Source organism: Semicossyphus pulcher, unplaced genomic scaffold (assembly GCF_022749685.1).
Source record: "Semicossyphus pulcher isolate SPU_LCO1_2020_fin unplaced genomic scaffold, fSemPul1.0.p SCAF_2, whole genome shotgun sequence".
Taxonomy (NCBI): domain Eukaryota; kingdom Metazoa; phylum Chordata; class Actinopteri; order Labriformes; family Labridae; genus Semicossyphus; species Semicossyphus pulcher.
This window is the reverse complement of record NW_027211693.1, coordinates 27,609,445-27,622,992: the sequence shown is the minus strand read 5'-3', so window position 1 is coordinate 27,622,992 and position 13,548 is coordinate 27,609,445. Positions and strand designations below refer to the sequence as shown.

General features: G+C 42.0%; 1 protein-coding gene across 1 annotated transcript; it reads right to left on the bottom strand.

The window, feature by feature from the left end:
* Window positions 1–640: 640 nt before the first annotated feature.
* LOC138597971 (endothelin receptor type B-like) lies at window positions 641–11,608 on the bottom strand. The gene is made up of 8 exons (XM_069669588.1): window positions 11,449–11,608; window positions 7,567–8,104; window positions 6,350–6,462; window positions 6,072–6,276; window positions 2,419–2,568; window positions 2,199–2,332; window positions 1,976–2,084; window positions 641–1,881 (listed from the first exon to the last, which is right to left on the bottom strand). The coding sequence occupies exons 2-8, from the start codon at window positions 7,951–7,953 to the stop codon at window positions 1,741–1,743; spliced, it is 1,239 nt and encodes a 412-aa protein (XP_069525689.1). The 5' UTR covers window positions 7,954–8,104; window positions 11,449–11,608; the 3' UTR covers window positions 641–1,740.
* Window positions 11,609–13,548: the final 1,940 nt, after the last annotated feature.

The window sequence follows — 13,548 nt, the reverse complement described above, 5'->3', positions numbered from 1 at the left end:
ATTTCCCCAAGAGGCCTAACTGTCGTCAGCAGCAGCCGATGGGTTCTGATATGGCATACCGCATGATCAACTGATTTAAGTGTTGCAAACTCTGAGACAGTGGAAAATACTTAATTTGAACATTTACATAAATCAAGTCTATTTCCAAATGCTTCAGAGTTAACACAAAACACACATTTGTTTGGCTTTTAAGGATGAAACACTGACCCGTTAGATCAGCTATGTGTGAGTTCTACAACAAATAAAGCATCTATGATCTCAGAGCAAAAAAAGTGTCCAATAAATGGATTTATCTTGTGTTTGTATCATCAGTATAAACTCTCACAACTGGCAGTGTTTCATATTTGGATTCATTCAGGTTCAAAGTTTGCTTACACTGATGGACTTACTTTGAAAACCTGCAGTCTGTTCCAAAGCCGGATTGTTTATGGAGCCTGAAACCGTGTGTTGGTATCACAAGGTTTGTCACAAGTACGTGACTACCGAGCACTTGCAGCCAGCTCCAACTCCTTAACCCTAAAGTTATCAAGACCAAGATCAAGATACTAGGAACACTTTTCCCCCTGTGTTTTGCTCCTCACATGTTTCATTTTTCCTTACGAGATCCGTCGCTCCTTCACAAATGCTGGTGAAACACATCATCAGTTAGATATCCTTTATTTTACCTGGATTATATTTAATGGAAACAACAAATATATCTAAATAATCTCTATGATCATTTTGTAGTAAAAGGAATTTCTCATCCAAAAATATTCACTCCTTGAAAACAAGCAGCTGCACAGGGTTTCTTTTTCTTTCCTCAAGCCTTTAAATGCATCATTTTTAGAATTCCTTAAGCCGCTCTTAGAAGTAATTTCCTGCCACAGGAACATCTTTGTAACGCGGCCTCCGAGGGACGGAGGTGAAATGTTTGGAAATCATGAACGGACACCTCCTGTTGGAGGAGGAAATTAGCTTTGAGTGTTTTGTGAAATTTTCTTAGAAAAATAGAAGCTTCATTGTCACAGACACAGAGTGGAAACTGAGACCATTCATAACAGCATGAATACTGCAATAATAAAAGCACTATAATGACCTCTTCGGTGGAGCATGATGGGAATCATCTGGTATCTTTCAGCTTTTTTTCGGACAGCAGCCGCCTCCATGTGACGACTCGGAGACCTCCAGATAACAGATGTTCGATGTTTGACTCTCCGCATGACTGTTAGACACAGTGAGGCCCATTTTACTCTGGTATGATGTCACCGGGGCACGAGGAGGGGTCCAGTGACATGCACCCATTCCACTTATCTTTCCTTGTCATGTGTTTAAAAACGGGAAGCTGATATTCATACATGAAACACTAAGGTTTGATATGATCATACGTCTATATGATAATAATCCTGTACATACATTTACATGTGGCTTTAATAAACATTCCTCATAAATGTATTTACCATGAGAGACTCTCGGTTCTCTCCCTAAGACTCAGTGCTGGAATATGAACACATTTATGTAGCTTTGGTTTGTTTGCGGTTAGTATTACAGCCTGAACAGGTACACGCCTGCTATTTCATTCATCAGTTTGGATTGATCGTTTTTTTTATCAGTCTGCTGTGAGTCCTGTAGAAGAGGCGTCTACGTCGCTCCATTTTCAGCTCCTCATCGGGATCTGTTTGGCAGTGTCAGAGCTGTTTCTCCATGTAGGAAACTGCTAGCAACATGGTTTTGGCAGAAGAGGATCGTGATGTGTGTGTGTGTTTATGAAGAGCTTGTGTATTTCTGACTGGAGCGGGAGCTGGAGCGGTCAAGTCCGTTCCCATGACAAGAGCCCTTCCAGCGTCCCCCTGAACCCCGCCCATCCAGGGGAGATGTTCTGTAGCACCAGCAGCAAAGGCAAGACTGCGAGACAAGGAAACACACATAATTAATTGCTCTCTGTTGACTTTTGCTTCGGACAATGCTATATTTTTATTGTCAGTTTGTGCCCTCTTACCTGGAAACAGTTTTTAAACTTCTGGCTGACAAAGTAGAGGGCGATCGGGTTAATGCAGGAGTTAAGGGAGGCCATGTTGATGCCGATGTAATCCATCACTAACAGGAAGCTGGTGGGAAAGAGGGCAAAGTTTACAGTTAAGACTACAGGAAGTCGCAGAGAACAATGGGTTCTCATGAAGTTTGCAGTGTATGTACGTCGCATACTCTATCTGCGTGCCTACCTGAGCAGTTCACAGCGGTTGGGGTCATTCTGGTTGTAGATTGTTTTCTTTAGAATACGGCTGAGATGAAGCGGCAGCCAGCAGAGAGCAAAAATCAACACCAGGCAGAACACTGTCTTCGCTACTTCCCTCCGCTGCACACACAAAGACAAATATTAATGCTGCTGAGTGCCTCCAGTGTTACGGTTACAAGTTGCTCTGCAGTCATGCGCATGTGTACCTGTTTCATGTGGTCGTTGAGTGCGATGCGCATGCCTTTTTTGCGACTGAGCATCTCACAGGACATGAGTGTGTAGAAGATTCCTGTGCAGGCCAGAGGGAAGCAGAAATAGAAGCCAAACAGCCACCAGTCTTTCACATCCTGGTAGAACTGGAAAAAGAAAACAAACACAGTTATAGTGAAGATTCCTACAATCGATCTATCGAATGTATCCTGTCAGAACATTTATTCTACAAGTTGAAACTGATGCTGTTGCTTTCTGTAAGTCTTGCCCCTAAACACATTTAGGGGGAATTCACTAAGGATGAATTGTGGCCGCTGATAGCTCCATAAATTGCGCATCATTTTCCCCCACTATCTGCTTCGTCTCAAGGTCCGATTCACAAATTGCACTGATGATATATAAGCGCAAACATGCCCATAAAGTCTAGCAGATCCGTGCAGTTTGCTCTTGTTTTGTGTCTGATTGTGGAGAGAAGCTCCACCTCCACTCTCTGCTGCGCTGTGCTGCGCTCTCAGGCATCAGCCGAGCGCACACTGACGGATCTCAACTCCATCCACAGATCGATGATGAGCAGGGAGAGGAGGGGGCAAGTCCAGACTCGACAGGTGTTTACTAGTTTAACTATTCGAATGGAGCTTTATTTTTTATACGAGCGAAGTGTGCGCGTGTGCCGGTGTTGAGCCTCGCACAGCCCCAGACTGATTGGTCTCCCAATTATAATAATAATGACAATATATTATTGCCAGGTTGTTTTTCTACAGATAAACACATTTTTTGATCACTCAAAAGGTGGAATTGTCAACATGATCACTGGAAACTCAGAGTGTTAACAGCCCTAATAATACTGCGCTGCAGTTACCACCAGCTCTCTGCAGACGGTGTATTTTCTCTCCAACTGTGCAGTGCTGTTAGTGCTGGCGTTTGTGAATTAGGTGCTTTTTGCCACGAGGCTCATGTGCATAGAAAGGGACCAAATTTGCCCCGAATGTTTGTATAATGACTCATTTACGGGCAAACGGCACCGGAGCACAGAGACGCCGTTTGCTTTGCAACGCACTGTGGGGTGCATTCAACCCTCTGCGTGTGCTTGGAGTCTTTTTGTGTCATCTGCACAGGTTTTGTGGGCTAAAAAAGCCACGCAATCCTTTAGTGAATTCAGCTTTTTGTCAGAACAAATGAGTGTAATGAGTGAAATATGTTTCATTATCAGTGTGATCTATGTCAGACAGAATTTGACTCATAACACTAAATTGAAGTAAACCTGGTGTTTATATTTTGGGGGTCTGGATTGGATCAAGGGAGACTTTATCACATCCTTAACTTAATTGGTTGGAAATGCATTCAATTAGGTTCAGACTTGTTTTGGTTTGGCGTGAGTAAAACTTTTTGCCGTGTGCTAAATTTGGTTTTGGGTGAATTAAGGACATTTTCTAAATTAATTCAAGATGCCGGTTCTTTTCAAAACTTCCATCTCAGGCTTATCTCTTTGACATCAGTCCACAAATCCTGCACACTGCTCTGATTCAAATACTATATTGGAAGAGCCTTTTAGAATTTCTGCCTTGCAGTGCATGCTGGGTGATTTAAAATCACTAATTGCGCCTTGGATCAGCTTGACAAGGAAAAAAGGGAACAACAAATATTGTCGTTGTATTGTTGTTGTTGAGAAGCACTGCTTTTAAGTGAAACATCCTGTTGAGGTTTGTAGTTTAACGTAACATCAGGTGCAGGTTTAACAACATCCATGAGTCGGTCCTAACTTGGCCGTCACACAGATCTGAATTAGTGTGCAGGATATTTTCACCACATGAGAAGAGAACAACATGACGTGCAATCACAATCAAACATGTTGAATTGATACATGACTGCAGTCTATGCCAAGCTAAGTTAGTTGATTTACTCCCACGTATTTCCTGGGGAAGATTTCTTTTGATTTGTTTTAGATCGTCACTCTATAGATGTACATTCTGGTGTAGGAATGGTGATGTAATTCAGGGACTCCAACACGTCTGCTAAGACTACTGACGTGTTGGTCATAATTCATACAGACGTGGTGCTCAGCGGATGAAGCCTACTGATTAAGATGTTTCCATGACTTTCCCTCGATCACCAGCATCTGGTCTGTTGTAACAGCTGCAGTTTCAAAACAAAATGTTTAATCACATTCCCATCCGCCTCAGCTGCACACCGCGTGTTAAGTGCTAAAGATCAAATGAAATTATATTGCACTAAAGTAGGACAATTGTCACACAAAATGATCTCCACTAGACATAAACATGTTGACATTATCATTGTTAGCAGGTTAGCTTGTTAACTGCTAACTGCTTTCCATTAAATGTTTTCAACAGAACAAGCTAGCTAAGAAGGTGAACATGGTAAATGGTACACCTGCTAATATAAACACACAACAACAGTGCTGTCTTTGTAAGCATATTAGCATGCTAGCATTAGCATTTAGCTCAAAACAGTGTTGAGCTTTAGTACGAACCTCACCGGGGCCACATTTTTATTTAAGTTTGACACACAAATTAAATATGGATTTTGCAAATTAGAAATATAGTTTCATGTAATATTTCTACATTTATTTACACAGGGGATTTATCTGAATGCACAAATTAAGTAGTCAGAGAGCACGTGTTTCTAAAATAATCTGTGTTCCTCTTCCCGCCATGACACCTGCTGACCCTGCTGCTCTTTCACTGAAAGAAGACATTACAGCAAATAATTCTATGCATGTGCTGAACAGGTGGTGCTGGATATAAGTTTTTCCATACATAATATTATTTATGCTTGTGTACTTTAAAAGATTACTTCCATTGGATGCTAGCTTAGGTTTCTACATTATTCAGAGGAACGCCGTTTGTTTTACGCTGGCAGCACCTATTTTCTATAATCCAATGCAGATGCAAAACCGCTCTCAGCATCAGCTGTTTTTTGTCGCTGCACTCTCAGCACTCTCAGTTGAAAATTGTTCAACTTTTTGGAACTTGCTCGTCAATGTCACTTCTCCCACACCGACCAATCAATATTAAGAAGGGGCGGGACTTCAGATATCAATTTTGTCAACGACGATGGCGGAGGAGAAGCTAATCCTTTTGTTTTTTCTTGGGTACAATTTCCTTGTCTAGAGCTGCTGCTAACGCCAGGGCACGATTCCTTTCTATCGCTGTTACATTTCTGTGAATAGAAGCAGATAACCTCACAACAGTAAGCGCCGGTGAGAAGCACTCTGAAATTGAGGTTATGGGCGCTGCAAGCGCAAAAAAATGCCATTAGTGGACACAGGCCCTTTCTTTGCAGCTATAACTGAGGTAATAAAATATAGTATTAGAAGATTGAACCATGCAGTGGTAAACAAGGGCTCTCAGATTAACCATCTCAAACAGCTACGACACTTCACAAATTGCTGCTTCCACATCAATGATTCAAATGATATTAAACAATAAAATTGTTGCCATTGTGCTGCATAATGGGTTCTTTTGATGCCCTCTGAATATTTGGCTGAAAATACATTTTTACTTTTTAAAAGACTAACCTCTAATGAATATTATTCAATACACTGATTTTTTATTTGTACTCAGATACCTTTGCTCTCCCTAAATGTTTTCTTTTCAACGCTAACACTTAAAACATCGAATCAAGCTTGTACCTTCATAAAGCTGGTGGTCTGTTCTGGATGCAGCATGCACACACGCAGCTTGTTGCCTCTATAGGGCATCTCCAACATGTCGAACGCCAGCGCCTCAGGGACTGCGAGCGCCACAGCAATCAGCCAGATCAGAGTCACCTCCACTGCTTTCCACAGAGGGATCCCCATGCCCTTCACCCTGCTCCATGACGTCACCGCATGGTACCTACAAAACGTGAGATGCGTTAGCAGCTTTTTGCACTTATATTTGTCGTGTGTGTAGAGTAGAAGTTGCTTACCGGTCAACACTGAGGGCGCACAGGCTGAGGACAGTGATTCCCACTGAAGCTTTCTGGATGAACGGAAACAACTTGCAGATGTAAACGCCAAACGGCCAGTCCTCTGCTATCAGCTGCAGGGGAAAATTAGCAAGGCAGATTGAGAGGAAAGTTATTTGCAATATGAAAATTTAAGACGTGTCACTTTCAAGCCACATGGACAGAGCTCTGTGAGATTCATGGGGTTCCTTTGTTCCTCTTGTCTTTTGTTATTACAGTCGCAACTTTAGCCAAAATCAACAGCCCTGTGTTCTTCCGCACAGCTCGACTCCTTCTCCCAGGGGTTCTAAAATCAGTTAATCATCAGGACAGAGTCTTCAACAACAGAACCCGCCACACTTTTCATTACTTTTCAGTAGATATCTAGTTCTGCTGCTCTCAAGGCTTTGTTGTATCACCAAGCCTGTTATCAATCAGCTCATGCTGTTTATCATTATATTTTATTATTATCCGTTAAATCACAATGTCTCATCATGTTTTCAATTATAGTTTGGGGGTTTTCACAAATATCTGAAATGCCCAACCTTAAAGGCAATAAAAATAGGAATCTGAGTATTACTCAAAGTGGACTCTATCAGATTTGGAAGAAAGGGCAGCTTTACATATTGTTTTCTACTTCGTTTTCAGACGCACAGTTGCAATTACAGTTTGGGTTGCATATTTGGCAGTGTCTATATTAAAACCCAAGTCTGCTGGATGTTTTCATCGCACACTCACAAGGCAAGTTTGGAAAACAAAGACAAAGTTATTCCTCGAAACCCAAAGCTCAAGCTTTGTCCCTTACTTTTGGCTCCCCTTGTAATACATGTGAAAACGCCCAAACTGCCCATACTCAAAAAAGAAATGAAGAAAACCACAGAGAACACACTGAAGGAAGGGAAAACAGGCAGCAATAAACTTGTTAAAATAACAGCTGAGCCGGAAGCGCCAGGACGGGCGTAGAGAACAGCTCACTCATAACTGTGACAGTACGTTGCAGGCAAGTTGGGGTGATAAACTGAGACCATGTGCGATACATTATTTGTATGAAATTAATTTAATGTTATAGCTCGATTAAAGTATTATAATCAGTTCCAAACAGTTGATTGTTTTTGACCTGCAGACGTGGCAGACATCATCAGTCACATTCACAGCTGTAAGAAAGACCAGAAACAAACACAAAGGCTGCATGTGCTCACCTTGAACACATTGATGGGGATGGCGATGATTATATAAAGCAGGTCCCCCAGTGCCAGGCTGCCAATCAGGACATTGGGTCCATTCCTCATACACTTGTTCTTATATATGATCCTGAGCAGCGACGAGTTGCCGATGATCCCCACCACAAATATCAGGCAGGACACGATGGTGTTCACATACTTGAAGGCGTGCTTGATCTCTGTGCGCTTGATGCACATGGGAGGAAAGGAGCCTCGAGGCCGGGACGGCTGCAGGGGCGGAAGCAGGATGGAGGCGTTGTTCTTGGAGGGTTCTGAAGCCTCGGGGATGCCCTGGGAGTCGCGGACGAACCGAGAGGCTCCGACCTCCACGACCACGAGGAGACACAGCAGAGCGACGGCCCTCATCCTCGCACTCGCACAGCAGGACGTTCAATAACACAAAGGCACGCAGCGGTCTAAAAACACACACACTTCAAGGCACTCACACACACATAATCACACACATCCACACACAGGGCCTTGCTCCTGGCCTGGTTTGTGTCCAAGCTGGTTTGCCCTGCAGAGAGAGAGAAGGCCACACATCACATAACAAACTAACACAAAACACATAAAGTGCATTTCACAAACTACTGGATGATTGAGCATGCATTTCATCCAGACACTCCAGAGGAGGAATCCTCCAGACTTTGGTGATCGCTGGACTTTTTTTATAGCGTAACCACTAGGTTAAAGTTCTTAAATATCCTGTGTACAAACTCAACATCTCCTACAGACTAGCACAAGATTGATCTACTGATTTACTGTGATTTAGATTGAAATGTCTCCACCACATTTGGATGAGTCACAGATTAATTTTGTTCATTTGGCGATCCCTTACGTTTCATCAGACAGCATCATGAGGTCACATTTAGATTTTGTCGAGTAGTTTGGTTTATGACCAAACACATACTTTGTCAGGAAGCTGACACATAAGGGAGACGTGTTCAGAATTGATCACACACAGATTTGAAATCATTTTGATTTTCTAAAAAGAAAAAAATCCTTTCAACAGCAAATAACATTTGACAGAATATAAAATTGTTTTCAATTAAAGGAGAGGAGGCGAAATGAACTTAGTGGAACATAAATCGGACAAATGGTGATAACTGAGGTTAGATAAGGAAAAGCGTGTGTGTGTGTGTGTGTGTGTGTGTGTGTGTGTGTGAGACACAGAATACTTTATGGCTCACAGAGGACCATTGCTAGTCTCTGGGCCTCTCAAGAGTCATGTGTACTCCCAAGAATGCCCTGGGGCATCTCTAGGGATAAATGGGCTAATTGATGAGGGCAGTAACATCTGTAGAGACATGGTATCAGGGCACACAATTACACACACACACACGCAACCTCCTAATCTCTGAGTGGACATGCAAACCGTCTCGACAACATGGTTTAGAAGGGCAAAGTACTTTTTTATCACATCTAAAAATGTGCGTACGCTAACACAACATAAAAACGGACGCACATCTCCACATGCACACAAAGTCTCTTAATAGCTGCTTCTAAATCAGAAGACAGAGGCTTGTTCTGTTCACACACAAAGAAACTAAACCACATGGATGAACTCACAGGCATGTCACATGAATCCATTTGGAGAAGTTTGGCTATGGTCCGTACATGCTCTGCCCGTCATATGAATCATGTCTTTGTGTTGCATAACATGGTAGGTACCTCATTAGTCCATGTTAGAGCAGGATTGTCTGATCTGATTGGAAAGCTGACTTTTAATTGGGTTGATCCTCTTAATCAAATTTTTTTTTTTTTTTTGGAAAGCACCTCCGACCTTGAGGCTCTGCTGGCTTCACATCTTACAAAGAAGGATGTGGAAAGTTGGCAACAGGCACAGTAACAATAAGAGAGATACTAACAGTAACAAAATCAGTGTTTGCCTGTAAGACGAGAGGGCAGGAAGCAGAGAGAAGGGTGCTAAAAGTAAAAGTAAAATGTCCCAGAGTTCAGGAAAAGGATAGTAAAGAAAGAGAGAAAGTTTGCTTTTCTGATTCGGGAAACAAAAGGAGAAGGAATGAAAGTAAACGCAAAGGGAGGAAGGGAGGAAAGAGCGAGAGCTGAGGTACAATACCAGAGAGGGCAGGAGTCATGAGAGTGACCTGCAGCCAGAAGAGAGGCGGTAAAACACAGAGATAACAGGAAGTAGTGGGGAGGGTGGAGGAATTTCAATGCAAAACAGATTCTATTAAATGTTACAATTTCATTCAGCAGATGCTTATGCATACATCTGAGAGTTAGCACAGCACAAGCAAGGATCTACAACGTGAGAACGAGCCAACAAACAGCTTCAAGTTTGATCGGTCACATTTGCTGACAGGCAGTGCACAGACACAATGCACAGGGTGTATACTGCCTGTGCATATATGATGTGTTCGAATCACAATGTGAATCAATTTAACACCAAAGAAGTGAAATGAGAAAACAAGCTGTGAGTTTGCACAATGGAATAGCTTAATATTAATATTATTAGTGTTTAGGTGGCTTGATAACAAAAAAGATATATAGATATATTTCTGTGGAACATTTTCTTCCTAGTTGCAGTGATGGTCATATTCAGATATTGTTAGTTGGTAATAATGATGCATTCGTGTTTAAGACTTTAGTCGCTGCTCTGGGCAGACCTTCTTTCAACTGCTTCATACAGTTTCCTTGTTTTGTCCAGATGTTTCCAACCTTGGGGTCGGGTGCATCCAATTTATCACTAGATAAATTTGAGGGGTCGTGAGATCACTAATGGGAGCAGAAAAAAGAACAAGGACTTTTCTTTTTTTAATCGTGAAATGTGGTGGACGGATGATTTAAAGGAGCATAAAATCAAACTCCTCAAGTAAAGTACAACCTCACGACTGTGCCAACTATTAAGTAGTATGAAAACTCTACATTGATACCACTGATATATTGCAGGATTATAGACCCAACCAGCTGTGAGATCTAAAGCAGTATTCTCCTGCAACCCAGCCTCTATGAGAAGTTTGCAATGTGTTTGGTGAAGCAGCATCACAGAGGTGTTGATTTGTGCTCATTTTGAGGCGTGCGGTTTTGCACATTGCAAGGTGTTCCTGTTATTTTGTTTCCCCATGAGGAAAGGAGAATGACTCAAAATGGAAAAATTTTAACTGCGTTTCAGCTCCACTGCACCTACTAAATAGACAAATGTGACGATTAAACTTTATAGACTCAGTTTCGATTCTTTGCTAAGGTGTAACAAAGAGTTTCTCTGCCAGTTCCTTGGGGTTTAGTAGTCTCCTCGCTGAAAAGAACCAATAAATCCTGGACATAAGGAGTGAGACAGCCCATGATTTAAATGTTTTTGTGAGGTCAGCGATACAAATCCATTATGTGCCAGATTTTATAGAGCCTCCAGGGCCCCCGCAAGAGGCCTACACAATTCCTGCAATTATATGCAGGTTGTCAAATCGAAGAGTACAAATTCTTTGATTGATTATATAAATTAACCACCACAGTCAGACTGTGATGACTGGGGCTGCAATAAAGCAGGCCTTTCCCCCCCAACTGCATAACCCCATAAAGACGGATTATCATGGTATTGGCCATTAAACCTTCAACAAGGTCAGAATATATGACTCTAAAGGGATATTATAGTGTGTGTGAACAAAACAACTTCACATATTTTACATGCACACTTCTGCAAATGCTGAAACAGAGAAAGAAAATGTAGACAGACAGACAGACAGACAGATAGATAGATAGATAGATAGATAGATAGATCAGAAGTTGCAGTGGGGTAACTAAAGACACGTGTTTATGGTTAGGTTACCGGTTATTGTTTACTTGCCTAAACACAATTAAACTCGTTATCACAGTCGGTAAAGTAAAAAAAAAAAAACTTACCCGACCGCGCTGCGTGATGTGTTCAGGGCCAAAGTTTTCTGATCAATATTCCTGTAGAGTTCCACTGTTCGGTCTGTTGCTTTCTGAATAATCACGATTTCTTCGGTGTGTTGCAGCAGAGAAAGTTCACGGTATCTACAGTGTCCCGCTGTGATCCTCCGCTCCCTCCTCTGGCCGCGCTCTGACGCACAGAGGGGACGGTGCGAGCTTTTATAGGCACGAGCCTGGAGGCTGCACAGGCAGCCAATCACATTACTGGCACCAGCATCCTTCCCTCTGGCTGTCAGGACGCGAATAACCTGCGAGCACGAACTTTTTAAAACACATTTCCTGAAGATGTGCAATGATCCTCAAATCTCAGGTTTTTCCTGCTATTAATAAACCGTTTAATTCTTCTAAATGTGTTGGGCTGATGACGCACACAGCGTAGGTACGCAGCGGAGATGAAAGAGGAGTTGTCTCCTCTGACGTGCTGTGAAGCAGCAGAACTCTGCTGTCATGGGAATGGTTCAGCCTCCGGGGTTCTCCCTGAAGGACCTTACTCTGAAACACAAGATACACACAGCTCCTGACATCTGCTCCTCACAAGCACTTACACAAACTATTGTTGTTCACTGTGGTGACTTTTTTTAAACTTTCAAATTTATGTTGAAAGTTAGTCGGGCTACTTTGATGAAAAACAGTTCATCTTAAATTTGTGATCATGAATGATAAACATGCTCTAACAGAATAAAGTCCTTGATGGTGTTGGATCACCTACAACAATACACACAATAAATATCACCTGTTTCAGGCTGATGCTTTCTTCATTTAAAGGAGTGACTGTTCTTTACAGAGAGCAATTCTAACACACACTATAAAAACAACCTATAGAATCTACTCAATAAAATTGAGGTAACAATTTGCCCTTTTTTTTGACTGAGTAAATTTTGTATGTTTTGAGTGAAGAGTACCTTAATGTAACAAATATGATACACTAAAATAAATGAGGTAAATTCTACTTAACATTCCTCATTAGATTACAACACAGCTAATCACTTAATAAAGACAACTTTTCACGCTCACAGGCTATTTAGAGTCACCAATGAACCTAACGAGCATGTTCTTGGACTGTGAGAGAAAGCCAGAGTACCCGGAGGGAACTCACGCATGCACAGGGAGAACATGCGGATTCTACACAGAAAAGTCCACTATGTCCAAACTGGGATTTGAACCAGGAACCTGTTAGCTGTGAGGCAACAGCACTAACCACTGCACCTCCGTGCAGCCTTTTGGGAATGTAATTTCTTGTCATATACACCACACGGCGACTACAAATCATCTGGTATATCTAACTAAAAAATGAATAAACACCGATGGCACACCAGCACTTGTGATACTCGCACCGATTAGTCAACCCTGCCTGCAGCAACATGCGCACTTTGCAGTACAGGCCCGATATCTTTGGGTAGCTTTTATGTTATTTTGGGTTGCAATAGTTACTGTTGAGAATTAGGTAGTGCAGGTAAACTTTACTCCTTGCAATTAATCCACTTGCCGACTTCTTTACTTTTAGTATAATTTGCATGGATTTTATTTACTACCCTCAAAAATCCTTTTTTACAGTGCAAAAGGGCTTCTTTCTTTGACACACCTAACAGTGTGAACACAGGACCTTTAGCACAGTGTGTTGCTCCATCTGATTGCATTGAAGAGCAGTGAAGCTGAAAATGACGTCTGCCCTAAACTATTATGATCACCTTGAGGTATACAATGCCTGTTTGCCATTTTCATCTTCAGTGTTGTGAAACTGTTTTCTGCAATGTTCCAAAGATTCAAAAGCTGCAACCACTCGTCGTCACACAAACAGAGGCTGCCTGCTCGCACTTGTGCGTCTGTGTGTGTGTGTGCATGTTGTTCTCTCACATGTGCTTTCCGATGCTCTTTCCCGATTTCACAACGTGATATTTATGAAAGGCAAACTGCAGAGAGACAACAATTCATCAAACGAAATACAAAACAACAAAGTAACTCACATTATTTCAGTTGTCAATGCGATGTGACAAACTCATGCACACACACACACATGCCCGATAGCACATGCACTTTGCACATGATCAA